This window comes from Schistocerca piceifrons, chromosome 8, assembly GCF_021461385.2.
Source record: "Schistocerca piceifrons isolate TAMUIC-IGC-003096 chromosome 8, iqSchPice1.1, whole genome shotgun sequence".
In the NCBI taxonomy this organism is placed as follows: Eukaryota; Metazoa; Arthropoda; class Insecta; order Orthoptera; family Acrididae; genus Schistocerca; species Schistocerca piceifrons.
In genome coordinates, this window is record NC_060145.1 from 205,718,947 (window position 1) to 205,741,132 (window position 22,186).

Sequence of the window (22,186 nt, forward strand, 5' to 3'; positions counted from 1 at the left end):
AATTCTGACTTGAGTCACACATGTATTTTAAATGAGTAGCTCAAACATATCCATCAACTGTGTGCAACTTGAGTTGCTAAAAAACAATTAATAAAAAAATAAAAATAATAAAAGTGCAGTAAAGTCACCTGGTGATGTTTAGTACATAATAAGACATCATGTGAAAGATAAATGTAAGTTCCACAATGTAAATTTCGTTTACTGAAAACACTTGAAACTTCTGAAGTCGTTCAAGCAACTCCAGTTTACAGTAACTGAGAACACAGCAACATTTTAAAGTATCAGCTTTCTTTCCGTTTCACCCAATCAAATGTATGACTTGTGTAAATAACTTCAAACAATATAGTGGTAGTCTATTGTTAATACAATATGCAGATTAGCTTAATGTGACTTCCTAGTCTTTTGCTAATATACACCTCAAATTTGTGTGCATCCCTGAATGTTCTTCTTTATATGATCTATAGAACACGATGAACAAAAGAATGAATGTATCATAGAGCTGCTTCAATTACAGTAAATCACAGTATTATAAGTCAGAACAGTTATTGTTAAACACAATATGATGATGTTTATTTGTACCACAACATTAGTATAAAAACAGACCTATACTGAACAGTCTGCATTCACACTGCCATTATTTGCCACTGTAAGAAACTCTGTATGATGCAACATTCATCACAGTAAAGCACTCATACTGATATTCCTCTTCCAGGGAATTTAACTCAGTCAAGAATAACTAAATGTTTGAAAGGTACTTCACAGTTCTCCTTTTACAGAAGGTGGTGTTAGTGTGTGTCACAAGACATGGGCAACTAAACATTTTCCTCACACGGTATCCCTTGAGTGTTTTAATTATTTGATGCAGTATGAGAATTCTTGAGTCAAATCCCCTATTATTTCACTTTTCTGACCATAATAAGAGACATCTTGCAGTTGTAAAAATTGCTTGGAACTCTGTTTCAGTATATTTGAATTTTAATGGAATTCCATTCAACCTCAAGAAAACAATTAGAACTATTAATGTCTAGATGATGGATAATTTTTGGATAGGGGATACAATAAAACAGTTATCTCTGCAACAAATAAAAACTTCATAATTTAATCAGACATGTTTGCACAATGCTTTAACATGCTACACAGAAGTTTACAAAACTCAACAAGATAACAAGTTAGAGACTAGACTTAGTTATAAAAAATATATAAGAAAATACAAAAATATAAAAAAAGAACTTCACATCACTCTTCAAATCTACACTGTAATCTTGCAGCTGGAAGACAAAACTGATGATTTCAAACTTAGATGTGTGCAATTTGTAATGTCACTGATATAGTGCATTTGTTCACTGGACTATTTCATTCTTAAATTTCCAATTAGATTATGAGTATGATAATTGTTTTCATGACTGCTAGTGGGATGTTCAGTGTGCACATATGTTGAGAAATAGTCATGATAATGCCAATATGAACATCTATATAGGATGTTCACTCAGAAGGAGACTGTAACAGTTTAGCAAAATCCATTCATTGTTGGAGGAATGTCACTTGGATAACAGAAAAAAAACCTTGGATGTCCTGAATCAGACAACCTGTATTACAACTGGCCTTAAAACTTTTGCAGTAAAATACTAAATGGACCACTGATTATAAGTTTTGTTGGGGAGAATATCAGCAAGATTTTGCAAAACACTTGAGAAATAAATATTTCACAATTATGCTGGGTATTACGAGCACCGTCAGCTTGAGTATAGTAACAGACCACAACTCCAAATTTGCTGGCACACTGTTTTCCTGTGGTATTTGTTGTTAATGAGATCATATTATCCAACAACTCCAGGCTGTGCATGGTACCCTGTATGGGGATCAGCAGAGTAATTGACTATATGCAGTTTACCACTTTTGTCATAGAATCCATAATGCCCTTTCACATTGCCATGTGCATCACGCTCCTCATATCGGATCAGTCTGTTGTGCCTGTTGTTTTTAAAAAGAAAAAAATAAGAACACTGCATTGCTTCCAGAAATACATCAATATTTTTCAAGCTGCCGTTAAACAATCTCAAAAATAAGCAGTGGGGTGTAAAGCAAAAAGTGATGCATAAAAATGCAAAATAGTAGTCAAAATATTTTCTTACAACTGTGAAATTAATGTCTCTGCCACCTTATGCTATATGTTCATGTAAATTAAGTATTGGTCAGAAAACTATTATCAAAAAGAGGGCGAATATTGTATGAAATCATTTTGAAAATCATTGTTTTATCAAGAATGTCAGCATGTATTATACAAATAATATGAAGACAGTTGGGATATTGCTTAATACTTTGGATCCTAAACATACAATGTAAAGAATACTGACACATTATGTATACATTGATCCTTTAACCAATTCATCATTTGTAGCAAAATACTCTTTCCGCAGTAAGCAGGAATTTCTGCTGATCAAAAAATTCCTTGTGGTGGAATTAATTAGAAAGGTAAGTACTGTCAGTGCATAGTACTCAACATTTCCCTATGAATATCTAAACTTTTGATGCAATTTCTGTGGTAAATGTAAGAGTCTTACAAGAGGTTCTAATGTTAAAGACAAAAGATATGTAATGTACAGAGGAGGCAGACCTTTGAATTAGGTACTTAGAATATCTAATGAGTAGTTGAATATTCATCATCAAACATTGTATGTAAACCTAAGTAAGGCAAAAGTAAGGTTTGTCAGTTGTTGTACTTTACTCTATGAAAGCAAAAATATTGAAGTTAAGTAATTAGCACCCTCATCTGCTGCATTATTCTACTAGTCACTATAAATGAAATGTACGATACTTCCATTATGAAACTTATCTGAATTTATTTTTGTTACTAGATGCACTAATCTCAAATTATCAAAAACTTTAAAAGAAAATATCAAACATTGGAATGTAACAATATTATGAAAAAGAAAGAGTTGCTACTCACCATATAGCAGAGATGCTGAGTCACAGAGAGGCACAACAAAAAGACTGTGCTTTTGACCAGCAAGGCCATCATCAAAAACAGATCACTCACACACACACACACACACACACACACACACACACACACACACACACATGACTGCAGTCTGTGGCTTCAGTTGCCAGAGACTGCAGTTACATTTGTGTGAATTGAGAGAGAGAGTGAGAGAGAAAGAGAGAGAGAGAGAGAGAGTTGTCTATTTTTTTGAATGAAGGCCTTGCTGGCCAAAAGCTTATTTGTGACAGGCTTTTTGTTGCACCTATCTGCAACTCAGCATCTCCACTATATAGTGAGTAGGAACTTTCCTTTTCATAATATTGTTAAAAGAAAATATAATTTTAATTAAATGTATAGGACCTTATTAGTTACAATAATACAAGTTTACAACTACAATAATGGAAATTCCAGCTTAGAAACAAAAAATTAAAATGCAAATAGAACAACAAGTCACCTACAACTGATTAATATATGATGCTTTGTTAATGTAAGAAAAGAGACAGATGGGCTTCTAAGCTACCACTCTTTTTTATAGTGTAAATACATCATACAAAACACCAAAACAGCCACCCCTAGTCACAGTGTTTGAGTGTCTTTAGAATCATGCATTTGAATGTATGCACTTACTCTAGAAAAGGAGCAGTAGTTTAAAACAAGTTAATTATCCATTGTGTTACATGTATTAATGCAACAAATATCAATCAGCAATAGATGTTTGTACTGTTTCCTCACTTTGTCCATTTTTAATGATACAACTTAGACTCCTTGCAATCATTGATCAGAGCCAAAAGGAAAAAGTTGCCTGCATTGCAATTTAGGAGTTTAATGTAAAACTTTATTGGAATGGTCAGATTATATTGGGAACAATGTATGAGCAATATGTGAGTACAGTTGCAAATAAATGACACACACACAAGCCTATCAGTGCATTCTCTTGTGTGGGCAGATGGGCAGTGTCGCATAAACGTTAGTAAGGAAGACCTGGTAAATGGAGTGAGAACATGAAATCAGTTGACAAGTGCCTTGCAAACATCATGTAGCACAATATCAGTATTTGACTTAGTTCAAATGGGACAGAATGTTTGGTCATTGAACATTGGGTTTGTAACACTGTTAGACCGGCAACACACGTGCCATTGTGTTAACTTCTACTGTTAAAAAACCACAAATGGCACAGGGTTCAATGGGCATATGACTGCTATGGTTGGTATCTTCAGCAGAAAAATGTGCTGTTTTTGGATAATCCCACTTCAACTTGTTGCACTGTGATGGTTATGTTTGTGTTAGACACCACCATGGTGACCAGGCTCCATTGTTGGGCAGCATTAAGGACAAGCACCAAGTGTGACAGTTTGGGGCAGTATATTGGGCACAGCATATGATATCTTCTGTATTGAGAGGCATTTGAATGGTGGCCAACAGCAGGGAAGTTTTAGAGCCTGAAGTATTGGTCTCCTTAAAACAACTCTATATGCCATATTTCTGTAGAACAAAGCTCTGTTGTATGCAGAGGAGGAATAGTCTAGAACTTCACTTCCCTGATCTGCATATTCACCTGACATCACACACCCAGTTGGTCACTTCTCATGGTACCAGTATTGATGTATTCTGGATCTGCATGCAAACTATGTGTGGAGTGATTCCCATGGAAAATATCCAGACCCACTCGGATTCCACATTTTATTGTTTAGAAGTTTTTCCTGCCACATATGGAAACTTTATCCCATTGTGAATTCTCATGATCAGAGATTCTATACATTTTTGCGAACCTAATAATTTGAGTTTCGTAGTGTACCTAATCTATGTTAAAAAGTTACTTTCACTCAAATGTATCCATCTTCTCTCCATGTTGCTGTTGCAATTTTTACAAATGTAAATGCATACAGAATGGTTCATTACTCATTAATTAATTCTCTTTCATACTGTTCATGTCATAACATAATAAATAGTTAATTGATTACAAGGACACATTAAACAAAGTAGGGACAAATATTATATAAAGCCTGCAAGCAAACTATAAATTATTATATTGGATCTAAGTGTACACTGAATACAGCATACATCTTAAATTTCAAGTTACAGGAATGTATTCATTGAACAGCAGCTTCAGTGTCTTTTATCAGGAAACTAAAACTCATAACTAGTTAGCAAAATATGTAAACACAATACTTTATTCACTGTTCGTAGTTTCATGCTTTAAATATAAAATGACCAAATGTTCAACTATGTAAAACTGATGTCAAGTCCCTATTTGCTAGTAAAGTTTAATTTTTTCAGAAAAATTTTGTATCTGATATCTTTCTGACGTGTAGACTTCATGAATAAAGTAACATTCCTTTGGAGACAAGACCTTGAGTCTCTGACATAGCTTTTTCTACGCTAGGTTAGAGTTACATCTACATTCACATCTATGCCTACACACAGCAAGCCACCTTACAGTGTGTACCGGATGGTACTTTGTGCACTATTGTCACTACCTCCTGCTCCTGTTCCAGTAACATATGGTTACTGGGAAGAACAACTGTACTCTGTGTGGACTTGAACCTCTCTAATTTTATCTTCATGGTCTTTACATGAAATATACATGGTGTACATAAAGTCCCGGAAACTTTCAATTATTTATAGCCCAAGAACTAAACATTGTACAGATGTCATACGTTTTGCATTTTGAAGAGAAACTCTGAATTTTTTTTTTTTTTTTTTTTTTTACAAACATTTTATATGCGAACCATAAGTGGCCCAGCGTATGTCAATACAATAATCAAATTCTTGCCATACCTGTCCCAGCATGGCATCATCGACTGTGGCAGTCACTTCCCGTATTCTCTGCCGAAGCTCTGCTACATCACATGGTAGAGGTGGTACATACACCAGATCTTTAATGTGTCCCCACAGAAAAAAGTCACACAGAGTGAGATCTGGTGATTGGGGAGGCCATTTCACGAAACAGCTGTCCTCTTTTGTAGCACGGCCGATCCATCGATGCGGCAGCTCCATGTTCAGGAACCCACAAACTTCATCATGAAAATGGGGTGCTAGTGGTAAATGGCCTTCATTGTTGGTGGCTTCTTACCATACATGGTTCTAAACATCTGTTGAACAGCTGTAGCACACTTGTTTTTGTCGAACTCCAACACAAAGAAAGTTTGCTCCGCACCTGGACTTGCCATTTGTGACTAGTGCTGACTATCGGCAAATTAGCAAACTATGCTGTGGCGGTATATATGAAAAAAAAAAAAAAAAAAAAAAACCTTTCAGGGTTTCTCTTCAAAATGACATATGTATGATATCTGTACAATGTTTGGTTCTTATGCAATGTGTTCCCAGACTTTACGTACACCTTGTACATAGGAGGAGGCAATATATTGGTTGACTCTTCTAGAAACATACACTCTTGGAATTTTAATGGTAAACCATACCATAATGCAGAATGCCTCTCTTGCAGTGTCTGCCTCTGTAGCTGATTTAGCATCTCCATGATACTTTTGTGCTTACAAAACGAACCTTTAACGAAACATGGTACTCTTCTTTGGACCTTCTCTATTTCCTCTATCAGTAGTCCTATCTGGAGCAGATCCCAGTTTCATGAGCAGTTTTCAAGTATTGGCCGAATGTTACTCCCTTCGTTGATAGTTTACGTTTCAGTAGGATTCTTTCAATGAATCTCAGTCTGGCAACTCCCTTACATGCAACTGATTTTGTGAGGTCATACCACTTAATATAGCTCTGTTCTTAAATGCTTAGATATTTCATGGAAGTAACTGCTTCCAGTGATTGTTCTGCAATCATGTAATCATATCTTTCTGTCTATGTATTCACAATATGTTACATTTGTTTATGTTGAGAGTCAATTGCCACTCCTTGCACCAAGTGTCAATCCTCTGTAGGTCTCCCTGCATTTCACAACAGTTTTCTAGCATCTTAACTTCTCTGTACATAGCTGCATCATTCACAAGAAACCTCATTGAACTGCTGACATTCTCTACTAAGTCATTTATATATATTGTGAAAGTAACGGCCCTATAGCTTTCCCTTGGGACATACCGCAAGTTACTTTTATGTCTGAAGACTCCTATCCCGAATGACATACTGCGTTCCCCATATGGGGAAAAAGAGGTTAGTATTTCAGCCTTTTCTGTGTCATTCTCTGTTTCTGTGCCATTATGGTCACATAGTGTCTGGACAGATGGCTTTCATCCATTTACCAATTTAATATAAGACTAAACTTTCAAATTTTCTGTCCAGTCAGTATATAGAGTTTTACTTTTGAATTTGTTGAACAGTTCATGCCCAGCCCTTGTTATGTTAATTTTGACTTTGTTCAGTTTTTATTTGTAGCTAAGGCTTTTGCTACATTTAAATTTATAGTGAAGCTGTCTTTGCTTTCATAGCAGCTTTTTAAGATGGTTGTTGAACCATGATGTGTCTCTTCCATGCTGCACAATTTTGCTTGGCACATATCTGTATAAAACAAATTGTAAGATGCTCCTGAACTTTGACCATTTTTTGCTCAGCACTGTTAGTGCTGGAGATGAAAATTTTGTGTGGACTTGTCGGTAATCTGAAACCTGTCTCTTGCTGCACTTGATAAACACAAACTCATGCTATCTTCCAGAATGAGATTTTCATTCTGCAGCGGAGTGTGCGCTGATATGAAACTTCCTGGCAGATTAAAACTGTGTGCCCGACATAGACTCGAACTCGGGAAGGTAGGAGACGAGATACTGGCAGAAGTAAAGCTGTGAGACCGGGCGTGAGTCGTGCTTCGGTAGCTCGGATGGTAGAGCACTTGCCCGCGAAAGGCAAAGGTCCCGAGTTCGAGTCTCGGTCGGGCACACAGTTTTAATCTGCCAGGAAGTTTCATGCTATCTTCCTTTGGATTTCTATTTACAGCATTATTCAGTAATGCTGTAAAGGCCTTATGGTCACTGATTTCCTGTTGTGTGCTCCCTGTTCGATAGTAACTAATTCAAAAAATTTAGATCTGATAGGGAGTAATAAACTTTGCTTACTTACACATTGCCTGTGTCAAATCCAAATTTGTAGGAGTTTGGTCCATTTTGACCATGCATCTGAAATTCAACTCGATCTCCTCCACTGCTGAGATGAACAGTATTACCCAAGTGTTCATCACCCAAGTTTTGTGTGCCTGCATCCGCAACAACAGCAGAAAAGCTAGATTCTGCAGGCTCCTGCAAACAACAAAAAATCAGTCTCTCCAGAATATACCTTCAGCATGCACACTATTCTTAGAGAAAGTTAATCAGTCATAAATCATATTTTAGAAAGAAAACTTCAGATTAATAATAGCAATAATTATGAAAATATTAATTAAAAATCCTATGGGAATATTCTTAAAACAGCATATGCCTTCCAGAAAATACTGAATTGAACTTATATCATTATCAAGTATTTTTCAGATCAAATCTTCATCTAGCTTGGCCATTATACTTACAGAAATAAATACTATATTGACAAATCCATCAAAAGTTATGAAAGCATGCATAGCACACATTTAAGCTATTGCCCCAGTGAATGATAATGATCATTAAAAATACATGCAATGATGGCTGGCACTTAAATACCATAAATTAATAATTAAAAATTAAATTAAAGATACAGCTCATCTGTGACACACTTCCAGCAACAATAAGATTCTGTAGTCACTGAGGCAACATTATTGACCAATGTAACAAGTTTAAAGATGTTCTGATGACCATGTTGATATCTTTTTTCTTCTGTGTAGCTTGTGTAGTCCAAATTTATAGCTGTCTGTCTCCTTTAGTTCTAGGTCTCCAAGCTCGACAATAATGTTGTCCAAAGTGTGTTTTTTGTTTGCTTGTATTTGCATGTATATTGTTTTGTTTCCATTTATTAAGCGATTGTTTCCCCTGGAATGATTGTTTCCACTTTACATATTTACTGAAGTCTTCTTTTGCAGGTCATCTGTTACAGAACAAGTAACAACCAATGAAGTGTCATCTGCATACATGACTACATTATCAGATACTGTTTTGGTCATATCGCTGACATAAAGAATGAAAAGTAGTGGGCCACGGATGGATCCTTGAGGAAACCCATATTTTGCATTTTCAAAATTTTAAAAGACACTTGTAATATTATTTTTCACTTTTAGCTTTATTTCTACATACTGCTTTCTATTTTTCAAAAACTATTTAATGATGTCTACTGCTTTCCTCTTATACCATAACAATGAAGCTTTTCGAATAGGATGTCATGGCATACACAATCAAATGCTTTAGACAGGTTCAGGAACATACTGCAGACTTTCTTCTGTTCATCAAGTGTTTCAGTTACAACTGTTATGAATTCAGCTATTGCTATTTTGGTAGATTTGCTCTTTTTCAACCCCTGTTGTACATTGCTGGGAATATTGCATGTTTGTATAAAATTTAATATTCTGTCTTTTATTATGGTTTCTATTATTTCAGAGAGTACAGATGTAAAACATCAGTTAGAGGTCTGTAATTTCCTGGGTCATTTGGTAACTGAGGTTTACTTATTATGATGTTCCATAAATTCAGACAAAGAATAGAAGCAGTGGTCAAGCAAGAACTGTTTTAACTTTATTTTGAATGCATTTAATGTTGGTACGCATTTTAGGTAAGAAGGAAAATGGTTATATAACATAGCTGCAGTATGATACAGTCCTCTTTTGCGTAAGTTTGTATTTCCTGTGTTCATTTGTGGGTTCGGCTTCTGCCTAGTTTCATATGTGTATATCATAGTTGTGGCTGAAGAGATTTTCCATTCTTAAGATGCTCCCTTTCATGTAAATTAGTATTTCATATATATATATACAAGCAAGGCAGCAGCAATATTTTGAGAGTTGGAAAAGGTTTTAATGAGAGACCATTTGGTGTCAGTGATATTTGTTGAGGTTGCTATCTTGTTTTCAAAATATGTCAATTTAGTTTCTTTCATCAGTTTGGTGTATGACTTCTTCTTTTCCTTACATGCATCCGTATTTTCTTGCATTGGCCTTAGCCGACAATTCTCATACATGCTTTTCACATCTTCCCTTTTCCTTTTTACCTCTACTGTGACCCAATTTTTATTATGCTTCTCATTTGTTTCCATACATACTAATGGGCATGCAACATCTCTGTAATGGCCTAATTATTGCAGAATGATTCCCAGCCTTTGTCTAAGTTTTCTGATAAGTATTCTTTATTAGAGCCTTTGTAGTCTAACTATGATTGTTTGCTTAGTTTGTCTAAACTCTTTAAATATTTTTTTCTGGCCTTCCTGTGTTGCTAATTCAACTAATACTCATAGTGGTCTGTAATGGTTGTCTATATGACCTGTACAGTCTGTCTGCTCTGTGGTATATTAATGATTACTTGATCTATTAATGCTTCTGTATTTTTACAGCATCTCATGGGACTGTCTACTGCTAAATTAAGCCCATAAGTTTTAATCACATCTTGAAAACTCATTGTATAATAGTTGTCTTTTAGTGTGTTAATATTTAGGTCACCAGCTACAATAATATAAGGAAATTCCCTGCTAGCCTCATCTATGAGCACCGCTAATTCTTTTAGAAATCCATTTATCTGATACATATCAAACATGCGATTGTAAATCAATCATGCAACTCTTGTGGCAGGCATTATGATCTATTATTTGTGATCATCCCAGAAGTTTTTCGTTGTGAGAGTATTGTCCAGAGACAAGGTCACTTTAGTGGGTCTGATGAAGCACTTCTTATGGCCTGGTACTAAAGTCATTACAGATGGGTTTCAGTCGTACAAGATTCTGAAAGCTGAAGGATTCAACCACAACTTCGTCAACCACTCTGTAGAGTTCATGTCTTTGGATGACCCCAGAACGCACATGCAGAACATCGAGCAGCTATGGAAATCTGTGAAGTCTTCCATTAAAAGAGAAGGATGTCCAGGACAAAGAGATGAACTGTACTTGTTTCAGTACCTCTATTTCCACAACTTGCATTTGAAGGGAAAAGCTAATGCATGTGACACTCTGCCAATATTCTTGCGTGGGCAGAGTTTACCCAGGCTAAGGCATGTTCTGACATAATAAATACAGAGTGTTACAAAAAGGTACGGCCAAACTTTCAGGAAACATTCCTGACACACAAATAAAGAGAAGATGTTATGTGGGCATGTGTCCGGAAACGCTTAATTTCCATGTTAGAGCTCATTTTAGTTTCGTCACTATGTACTGTACTTCCTCGATTCACTGCCACTTGGCCCAATTGAAGGAAGGTAATGTTGACTTCGGTGCTTGTGTTTACATGCGACTCATTGCTCTACAGTACTAGCATCAAGCACATCAGTACGTAGCATCAACAGGTTAGCGTTCATCACGAACGCGGTTTTGCAGTCAATGCAATGTTTACAAATGCGGAGTTGGCAGATGCCCATTTGATGTATGGACTAGCATGGGGCAATAGCCATGGTGCGGTATGTTTTTATCGAGACAGATTTCCAGAATGAAGGTGTCCCGACAGGAAGACGTTCGAAGCAATTGATCTGCGTCTTAGGGAGCATGGAATATTCCAGCCTATGACTCACGACTGGGGAAGACCTAGAATGATGAGGACACCTGCAATGGACGAGGCAATTCTTCGTGCATTTGTTGATAACCCTAATGTCAGCATCAGAGAAGTTGCAGCTGTACAAGGTAACGTTGACCACGTCACTGTATGGAGAGTGCTACGGGAGAACCAGTTGTTTCCGTACCATGTACAGTGTGTGCAGGCACTATCAGCAGCTGATTGGCCTCCACGGGTACACTTCTGCGAATGGTTCATCCAACAATGTGTCAATCCTCATTTCAGTGCAAATGTTCTCTTTACGGATGAGGCTTCATTCCAACGTGATCAAATTGTAAATTTTCACAATCAACATGTGTGGGCTGACGAGAATCCACACGCAATTGTGCAATCACATCATCAACACAGATTTTCTGTGAACGTTTGGGCAGGCATTGTTGGTGATATCTTGATTGGGCCCCACGTTCTTCCACCTATGCTCAATGGAGCACGTTATCATGATTTCATATGGGATACTCTACCTGTGCTGCTAGAACATGTACCTTCACAAGCACGACACAACATGTGGTTCATGCATGATGGAGCTCCTGCACATTTCAGTTGAAGCTTCTCAACAACAGATTCGGTGACCGATGGATTGGTAGAGGTGGACCAATTCCATGGCCTCCACACTCTCCTGACCTCAACCCTCTTGACTTTCATTTATCGGGGCATTCGAAAGCTCCTGTCTACGCAACCCCGGTACCAAATGTAGAGATTCTTCGTGCTCGTATTGTGGACTGCTGTGATACAGGGCTGCATCAGCGCATCAGGGATTCCATGTGACGGAGGATGGATGCATGTATCCTCACTAACGCAGGACATTTTGAACATTTCCTGTAACAAAGTGTTTGAAGTCACGTTGGTGCGTTCTGTTGCTGTGTGTTTCCATTCCATGATTAATGTGATTTGAAGAGAAGTAATAAAATGAGCTCTAACATGGAAAGTAAGTGTTTCTGGACACATGTCCACATAACATATTTTCTTTCTTTGTGTGTGAGGAATGTTTCCTGAAAGTTTGGCCATGCCTTTTTGTAACACCCTGTATACGTGGTAACTCTGCAGCTACTAGTACTTCTATCTGATCTAATTTACTGAATGCATACTGTACATTCTGCTGCAAGATTCTTACCTTAGAAATGTTTATGTTAATGTCGATTTTCTATGGTACCTTTCTTTTTACCTGCTGGCACAAAAAATCCTGCTCCTTGAACTGTTTTTGCTTCTGTGTTCTTACTCCTCTCCAATATCTTGCCTGCAGGACCTATGCCACAGCTTCTTCTTCCGCAGGTAACGTCACAGCTTCTTCTGCTGTTGATGACACTGCTTTTCCTTCCTTTAGAGGGCAGAGTGATGTATTCTCTTCTGTTCTTTCATCTTGTGGCTGTTTTGAGTCCACTACTGGATACAGCATGTGTCTGCTATTTCTTCCCTCATTGACACTAGTATAGGTCTACGTACCTATTTTTGTGTGCTGCTAGTTTTTTTCTAGTATTTCTTTGCACAGAATTCGTTTACCATAGTTGTTTCTGTGCAGACCATGCTTTGTGAAACGCTCTCTCACTGAGGTTGTTGCTTCAATAAATGTAACATTAGAGAAAATGCTACATATCTTAGTGAACATCGAGCAGCTATGGAAATCTGTGAAGTCTTCCATTAAAAGAGAAGGATGTCCAGGACAAAGAGATGAACTGTACTTGTTTCAGTACCTCTATTTCCACAACTTGAGTTTGAAGGGAAAAGTTAATGCATGTGACACTCTGCCGATATTCTTGCATGGGCAGAGTTTACCTAGGCAAAGGCAAGAATGAAACTGCATGCAGAAAATTTTCAATGCCTGTGTGAGCTCGTGATGCTGTAGTTATCACTGGAGTTTGTGATCTTGTCGTGTCCATCTTGCTGTTGTTTCTCAGTATCAACTGTTCTAAAACTTCAATCTCATGTTGAAGCTGCAGGATTTTGTCACCAATGGTTTGTAAAAAATTACTTGCACCTTCCATGTTTAGCGGATGTAATCCAAAAAAATACTGTTGCAACTTAAACCAGTCTTCCTTTTAATCCCTGCACATAATGTACACTCATTGTAATGTCTCACTTAAAATGTGAACACAGAATTACAAGAAACAAACATATATTATATTTTGCAAGTTCTATATTAATATAAATTACCTGCAACATGAAGGGGAAAATCTCTGCCACTAATTATTAAAAACAAATAGCCATGTTTTCTGCTAAGAGCTACTTCCTTGCAGGAAAATTTTGAATGAAAATTTATTGCATACATGAGCTCACATAGCTTTCAGGAGGATACTGCTATATGCAGAGGAAAAATATAACTAAAGTAAACAAGAACCTCAGTTTACCTTGTTTTGTCCCTGTGTAAATCTAGAGAGAATAATTTGTGGAAAAATGTACTCTGCTGCAGAGGTCTATGACAACCACCCATCCAATATCAAGAGATAAATTGAAAGTCCTACAAATTCAAAAGAAAATTTAAAAAAATTCCCATTACCACTCCTACAGATTATCTGATATTTCAATTAACAGACTGAACATTCTGGTTAAATATGTGGTAACTAGCAATGTTTATTGTAAAATTGCATAATTATTGTTAAAGATGTAGATAACCATTTTATTTGAAAAAAATATTAATATATCCAAGTGAATATTAAGCTACCAGTGGATGGTAAACAGGAGCTCTTTTATATAGCTAATAAGGAAGATGAATATTTTCCAAAGTAGTTTCCTTCCTGGTAATTTACTATGTTACATTTATCTGTATAATCACCAGTCATGGTTTACTGTTAATGTAGCATACAGATAAATTTACTGAGAGCTGCTTCTCTTTTGTTAATGTATGGCTTGCTCTGCACATCTGAAGGTTGTCAGTCATGATGGAATCATCTGTATATGATGAATGAAGAATAAAAATTGTACGTAGAAAAAGGATATATTCTGATACATCCAAGGCCACTGAATGTTCCAATACATTTCTTAGTACAAGATTTTAATAGTTGACATATAAACACAAGAATATGGAAAAAGAAGGGAGTAAGATAGAGAAGGATATATGTAGACCCATATCTTTTCATACTAACCTGCTCTGGCGCTGCTGGTTTTGGGCTCAGGTTCTTCTTGGCACCACCCTCAGCTTTGTGCAGGTCGGGCCTGTACTTCTTGGGGAACTGTTGGACAGTGGCTTTCAGATGGGCCTGCTTGCTGTCTGGTGCAGACAGCTTCTGTTCTTTGTACTTCACATCAATGTCGATGGGCTTTGCAGAGTCTTTGTCCTGCAAGTAAAATATGAAAAGTGCCAAACATGTCATAAAATCCATTAGAAACTATAACATAATAGTTTATATGTAATCAGAGTTTCAGTCTTCATTATAGGTAATGATCATTGACCTCTTTGGCTGAAGCTTCTGTATTGTTGTATAAGTTTATTGCAGGGTAGTGCTGTTATGTCTCCCTATACACTTGTCAACAGATCAGTAGTAATAAAAGTTCACAAAATTGGGGAATTAACTAACTGCAATAATACACCCAGGAATAGTAGTCAGAATGCACGTGAATAATCAGAAATAACTAAACAAATGTGTTAAACACTTAAGACTAATAAAAACTCAAATTATATTATGGAAAATTAATGTGCAAGAAGAGACCTAATGCTGCATATGTAAAATCTTGATAACTATACTCAAAAAGTACTCAAATGTTTTGTGGAAATGATCAGCTGTAGGCCACTGAAATTAATAATTAGTTATGTCGAGCACATACTGATGGTAGGTAATGATGAATACCAGTTTTGTAAAGTGAGGCTCTTCTTGATGATGATAGTTTACATTTAGTCTCTTATATTTACTCACTTCAGGTATCACAGAGACTCAAAATTAAGTTGACAGTGTACCAGAGTAATTCACTTTCGGACTGCTGTTGAACAACTCAGCTTGTTTTCATTAATAGTTTAGTGGCTTAAGTACTCAATATTCCTTTCACATCTGACTTTGGATTTAAATTCAAGTTTACTGCAGCTACTTTTCTGTTTTCTTTTTAACTCTTTGTTACTCTTCTGTTCCTAAGAGCTACACTACTGCATTCCTCAGAGGTGTTTTCTCCTGCTCTTGGCTGCATTAGTGAGCTGTGGGCACCTTCTCTCAGTTTTCTTTGAAAAGCTGCAGCCATTGCATTCAGAATGGTGAAGTCCATTGCATATCATGTTGATTCATAGGTTGGAGTGTTGGCTCATAGATGGGGGTGTCCTTTTCCTCTTGTCCCCTTGTGCCACAAAGGTCACAAGCATTGGACATTCCAGCAGGATGTAAATGGATGGGTCTTTGGTTACATAGGCAAGCACACAGTGCTTTATTTCACACTGATCAAGAATGGGACTGCATCGTCATGAATTGCCATCTGTGCAGTTTAATTGATACTCCAGTGCTTCTATAGTTACTGTTAACTCTGATGTCAAAACAGACATTCCCACTGGCAATTTATAGAAGTCCCAAACTTGTGCCATCTAGTCCATACTAGGCCTCACAGTCTGTCCCACTGTCATACTTGACTCCATTTTTGTAGAGGAATTTGGTGTCTGTCTCATGTCCCAATGTTTGCAGTGCCATTATGATGTGCTCCATATGGTAATGACAGCATCATTCAAGTATTTTCTATAGTTATATGTCTCAGGGATACATTATTGACACCACAGTCAGTGTTTATTTGTTGATTCAATATTGCTTCATAAAATAGTTTATTGCAATTGTTCAGATCTTTAACATGAGCGATGATCTCATGAAGTTACTGTTTTCAGTGTACAAATTGATATGAAATAATATCGTTGTAGGTTCTGTGGTGGTTCCTACATCTAACCTTATCTTTCATTTTGTGCACATTTCCACAGCAACATGACCCTATTCTAGGAAGTGTTACTTACCAATAGGTTAATGGCTCTTCTCAAGGTTAGTGAACAAGTATATATGGTTCCTAGTTGCCAGTAATGATGTTACACTGTCTCAGGTTAGCTTTTAGGCAGTAAATCTCTTCTTCTGACTCCCAACACCATAAATACACATAATGGTATATGATGACAAAGTACCATATATGGACCACTTGCAGAATACACCATAGCTGATACACAGAGTTACCATAGCTTCTGTAATATTATTGACTACCTATTTACTTCATAATATACATTGCATTGATTTATAAATGAATTCTTTGTAAACTACAATTCTGAGACCATTATTTGAATGAAACTCTGAACGTGGTGTATGCTCTGCTTAATCTTAATTACAATCATGAGTCTGTAGCTAAGACGGACTACAGCTATTCTCTTGTAGTTGCTTGTCCTGTAGAATTATTGGAGAGTGAATATGTGGAATCTGGAAGGATTGGAGAAGAGCTAGTGGAAGCTGAAACCTTGAATCAGACTTTGAGGCATTTTTGTCTGGCTGAACTGGTAGAGTGCTGCCCATGGAACACTTGTGTCTGTATTCAGTTCCTGATCTGAGACAAAGTTTTAGTTTGGTATGTATGAGGTGAATAAAAATCATAATAATGGAAGAGCAGGGTAGGGCATATGGAATCAAGTGACAGGTCACACAAGTCATACTTGCATAATAAAAAAATTACAGTTAAAATTTGACTAATAACCATAAATCAAAAATACATAATTATTGGAAATACAGCCATGAACTGACAAAAAAATCAGCCTGCACATACAGGAGTGTGTAAATTTAAGCTAACTGCACCCAAATAATAGTTATTATGCTTAATAACTCAACTGCTGGTTTCTAATGGTCAGAGTAGCCTCAAAACCTCTTGCGAAAATCTCTTTATGGGGTATTGTCATCCACACACTTATTGCTGATTGTTACTGTTTTTTGACCAAAGCTCCGTAATAGTGCATTTTCAGCCTATGGTTCTCTGGCAGATTTTACTCAAAGCAATGTCCCTTATCATGCTCTGACCTTACTTTCAGGTTTTTTCTTGCACCTTGCACACCAATATAGCACGTACTCTCCCAGGAGCAAATTAATAGTCTACCTAACAAACAAAACAAAACATAAACATGTGTAAAGCCAAAGCTGTTTGCCACACTGGGAATCAAACCAGCCTTTCACAGGCAGCATGCTACCAACTGAACCACCAGAACAAGCTTCACACAATATACCTCAATATTTCATCGCATCACTTTCTGCTCCCCATTCTCTGCCAAATCTGATAGATGGAGTCTAATTATACAGTGGGGTTACAATAAAAAAGTTCTTTATGAGTGACAATACTTGTGATACAGTGTTATTGAATCCTCTGCTATTTTTATATAAAGACCACCTGCAAGCACTCAATTCACAAATATAGCTTTGCTTGAGAAAAAACGCTATTTTTTCATTATAATTTAAATTTTCAATAATAATAGTTGGTTCTCATCTAACATAACAAACACTGTTAGGTATAGCATAAAATTACTTAAAATTACTGAATCTTTTCATGCTTGTCATTTAACTAACCACATATATATTCCATAAGGTTGCATTGCATAACACAAGTTTTCACTTTTGGTTTTACTTTCAGAAATTATGACTAACTTTTATTGAAAGTCAGGATCATCTCTTATTTGCACTGACACAACATGTTTTGTCAGAATACTTTCATGAGTTAGTCCCACAAAGCCTGCGACAAGAGCTGGTGCTCTACTTATCTTATGAGGCCTTTAGGAACATTTGAGGTATCTCAGTCAAAGTGGGAGGTCAAGTACTTCATTTCAGAAAACTTGTTTCATTTAAAACATGATTTTTAATTGAGTAAAATAGTAATAAAAATGCACTGATAATTTTCAAAATACTTTACCTTCACAAAATCCAACTTCAGATTCATACTCCCAAAATTGAATGCAGTCATTTAAAATTTGTAATAACTGTGTTCTGCTTAACTTTAATTTTGGTACTTTGTAGTGATTTGTGTTTTTGTATGTTTTCAGTCCTTTTTATCACAATGCACTGAATCTTGCATGTAATTGGCCTTCTGCTCGACTCAAAGTTATATAAATGTAAGTCAAGCAAAATCACAGGTTGTAGTTATGACATATGGCTCAGTTGGCATCCTAACAAAGACATCACAAGCCACAATTTCAAAAGAAGTGGCCTCAGATGAAGAAAGGCAGTGATTTCTATGACAGCAACAGAGAAGCTAACACATTCTGTGTGTTACTTGAGACAGATCTTCATTTTCATTTAAACAATTGTATGGTACCAACACTGATGGTAGCCATACTGGTGTGATTCAGACACATTTTTATTTGTGTTGGAAATTTTTGTTTGTTATCTAAATCTTGGTATCACCTCAGATACAAAATGAAATGGTGGACTTGTAACCCTGCATACCGGTACTAAGGTAAATTCATTGGGACTGAATCATAGTGTAGACCCTTTAATATAGGAGTTGGCAATGAGAATTTAGACTACTGTGGGGAGAGGAAAGGTGCAGAGTACAAGCTCCACCTCCCTCTCAAAAGACTGGCAGCCTACAACCATCGTTTGTGCTTCTGGGAAAGCATAAATGATACACAGTGATAGTTATTGCCATTTCTTTTTGGAGGGAGTTGTACTCAAATCTCATAATGAACCTGGAGTTACCTCTTCACTATTTTCAAAAGCAGAGAAGCAATCAGTGACCTAACAGACAACAGGCAATTGTTTTTGGAGGTTAGTAGTGCCATAAACAAGGTACTGCAGACTCAACATCTTTCATTATCTTACACAGTCATAGTTTAAAACACTCCCACCTGAAACTGCCACACTGAAGTGTTTGGACAATACTTACAAACAATGGAAAATCCTGGATGGCATGTAACAACCACTTATCTGTTGGCTCATACCCCTGTAATAGAGGTAGAGGGGCAGAGGAATGGAAGGTTCCAAATGATTGGAAAAGAGCACAGGTAGACCCAGTCTTCAAGAAAGGTCGTCGAGCAGATGCGCAAAACTATAGACCTATATCTCTGATGTCGATCTGTTGTAGAATTTTAGAACATGTTTTTTGCTCGTGTATCATGTTGTTTCTGGAAACCCAGAATCTACTCTGTAGGAATCAACATGGATTCCGGAAACAGCGATCGTGGGGGACCCAACTCGCTTTATTTGTTCATGGGACCCAGAAAATATTAGATACAGGCTCCCAGGTAGATGCTATTTTCCTTGACTTCTGCAAGGTGTTCGATACAGTTCCACATCGTTGCCTGATAAACAAAGTAAGAGCCTACGGAATATCAGACCAGCTGTGTGGCTGGATTGACGAGTTTTTAGCAAACAGAACATAGCATGTTGTTCTCAATGGAGAGACATCTACAGACGTTAAAGTAACCTCTGGCGTGCCACAGGGGAGTGTTATGGGGCCATTGCTTTTCACAATATATATAAATGACCTAGTAGATAGTGTCGGAAGTTCCATCCGGCTTTTCGCGGATGATGCTGTAGTATACAGAGAAGTTGCAGCATTAGAAAATTGTAGCGAAATCCAGGAAGATCTGCAGCGGATAGGCACTTGGTGCAGAGAGTGGCAACTGACCCTTAACATAGACAAATGTAATGTATTGCAAACATATAGAAAGAAGGATCCTTTATTGTATGATTATATGATAGTGGAACAAACACTGGTAGCAGTTACTTCTGTAAAATATCTCGGAGTATGTGTGTGGAACGATTTGAAGTGGAATGATCATATAAAATTAATTGTTGGTAAGGCGGGTACCAGGTTGAGATTCATTGGGAGAGTCCTTAGAAAATGTAGTCCATCAACAAAGGAGGTGGCTTACAAAACACTCGTTCGACCTATACTTGAGTATTGCTCCTCAGTGTGGGATCCGTACCAGATCGGGTTGACAGAAGAGATAGAGAAGATCCAAAAAAGAGTGGCGCATTTCGTCACAGGGTTATTTTGTAAGCGTGATAGCGTTACGGAGATGTTTAGCAAACTTAAGTGGCAGACTCTGCAAGAGAAGCGCTCTGCATCGCGGTGTAGCTTACTGTCCAGGTTTCGAGAGGGTGCAATTCTGGATGAGGTATCGAATATATTGTTTCCCCCTACTTATACCTACCGAGGAGATCACGAATGTAAAATTAGAGAGATTCGAGTGCACACGGAGGCTTTCCGGCAGTCGTTCTTCCCACGAACCATATGCAACTGGAACAGAAAAGGGAGGAACTGACAGTGGCACATAAAGTGCCCTCCGCCACACACTGTTGGGTGGCTTGCAGAGTATAAATGTAGATGTAGATGAATAGACCTAGATGCAAGACCTGTCCCATACATCCTCCCACCACCACCTATTCCATTCCAATCATAAACGTCACCTATCCCATCAAAGGCAGGGCTACCTGTGAAACCAGTGATCGACAAGCTAAGCTGCAACCACTGTGCTGCATTCAATGTGGGCATGACAACCAACAAGTTGTCTGTCTTCATGAATGGCCACTGACAAACTGTGGTCAAGAAACAAGTGGACCACCCAGTTGCTGAGCACGGTTCCAAACATGACCTCCTTCATTTCAGTCACTGCCTCACAGCCTGTGCCTTATGGATCCTTCCCACAAATTCTAGCTTTTCCAAACCGCACAGGTGGGAACTTTCCCTACAATATATCCTACATTCCCCTAACCCTCCTGGTCTCAGCCTTTGATAATATTGTCCTCACCTATCCAGCCTCTCTGTTCCAGTTCCAGACTATACAGCCCTCATTCCAGCACCACCCCCAGTCTTTTTATTTCTCTCCTTTTCCGCTACCTGCTCTCCCAACCTCTCCCCTGCTCTCCATCTAGAGACTGCACAAAGCTGCCCTACCCTCTCCACCTCGTCCCTGTGAACTCCCTAGCAGCACTGCACTCTCTGCCACCCCTACTACGACTGATTACCTCAGATGTTAAGTCCCATAGTGCTCAGAGCTATTTGAGCCACCCCTACTAGGCCTACCCCTCCCCACTCCAGCCTCTTCCTTAGCCCATCCAGTCCCCACTCCCATCATGCACTGGTGCTGCTGCTGGTAGTATGGCTACAGTTGCCTGTAGTCATGTGTGTGTGAGAGGCATTTGCATGAGTGTGTGTGCATGCATGCACGCACACGTATGTATGTGTGTGTGTGTGTGTGTGTGTGTGTGTGTGTGTGTGTGTGTGTGTGAGTCATCTATTTTTGATGAAAGTCTTATGGGCTGAAAGCTTTATTTGGAACATTCTTTCTGTTGTGCCTATCTGTAACTCATCATCTCCGCTATATTGGACAATACTTACTAATTACTAAAAATAAACATATGCAGATATCACTTCTTTGTGTGTGTGTATGTGTGTGTGTGGGGGGGGGGGGGGGAGGGGAGGGGTGAGAGAGAGAGATCAGTCTGCTGACTGATTGATGATGCAGCCCACGACACATTCCTCTCCTGTGCCCACCTCTCCACATCAGAGTAGCAATTGCACCTAACATCCTCAATTATCTGTTGGATACATTCAAACCTCTTTCTTCCTGTATAGTTTTTATCCTCTCCTCCCATCTGTCAGTGTTTGTTCTTCTTGTCATCAGTTCTGAGGAGAACCTCTTCATTTCTTATGCTGTCAGTTTACTTTGTTTTCAACATACTTCT

At 37.8% G+C, this 22,186-nt stretch overlaps 1 protein-coding gene across 1 annotated transcript in view; it reads right to left on the reverse strand.

The window, feature by feature from the left end:
- Positions 1–1,072: 1,072 nt before the first annotated feature.
- The window catches only part of LOC124711456, a 98,004-nt gene continuing 76,890 nt past the window's right edge, over positions 1,073–22,186 (reverse strand). The window contains exons 3-5 of the mRNA XM_047241549.1: positions 14,660–14,851; positions 8,000–8,175; positions 1,073–1,971 (exon numbers count right to left, since the gene is read on the reverse strand). Coding sequence (XP_047097505.1) covers positions 1,818–1,971; positions 8,000–8,175; positions 14,660–14,851 — 522 coding nt within the window. The 3' untranslated portion in view covers positions 1,073–1,817. The remainder of the gene's footprint in view (positions 1,972–7,999; positions 8,176–14,659; positions 14,852–22,186) is intronic.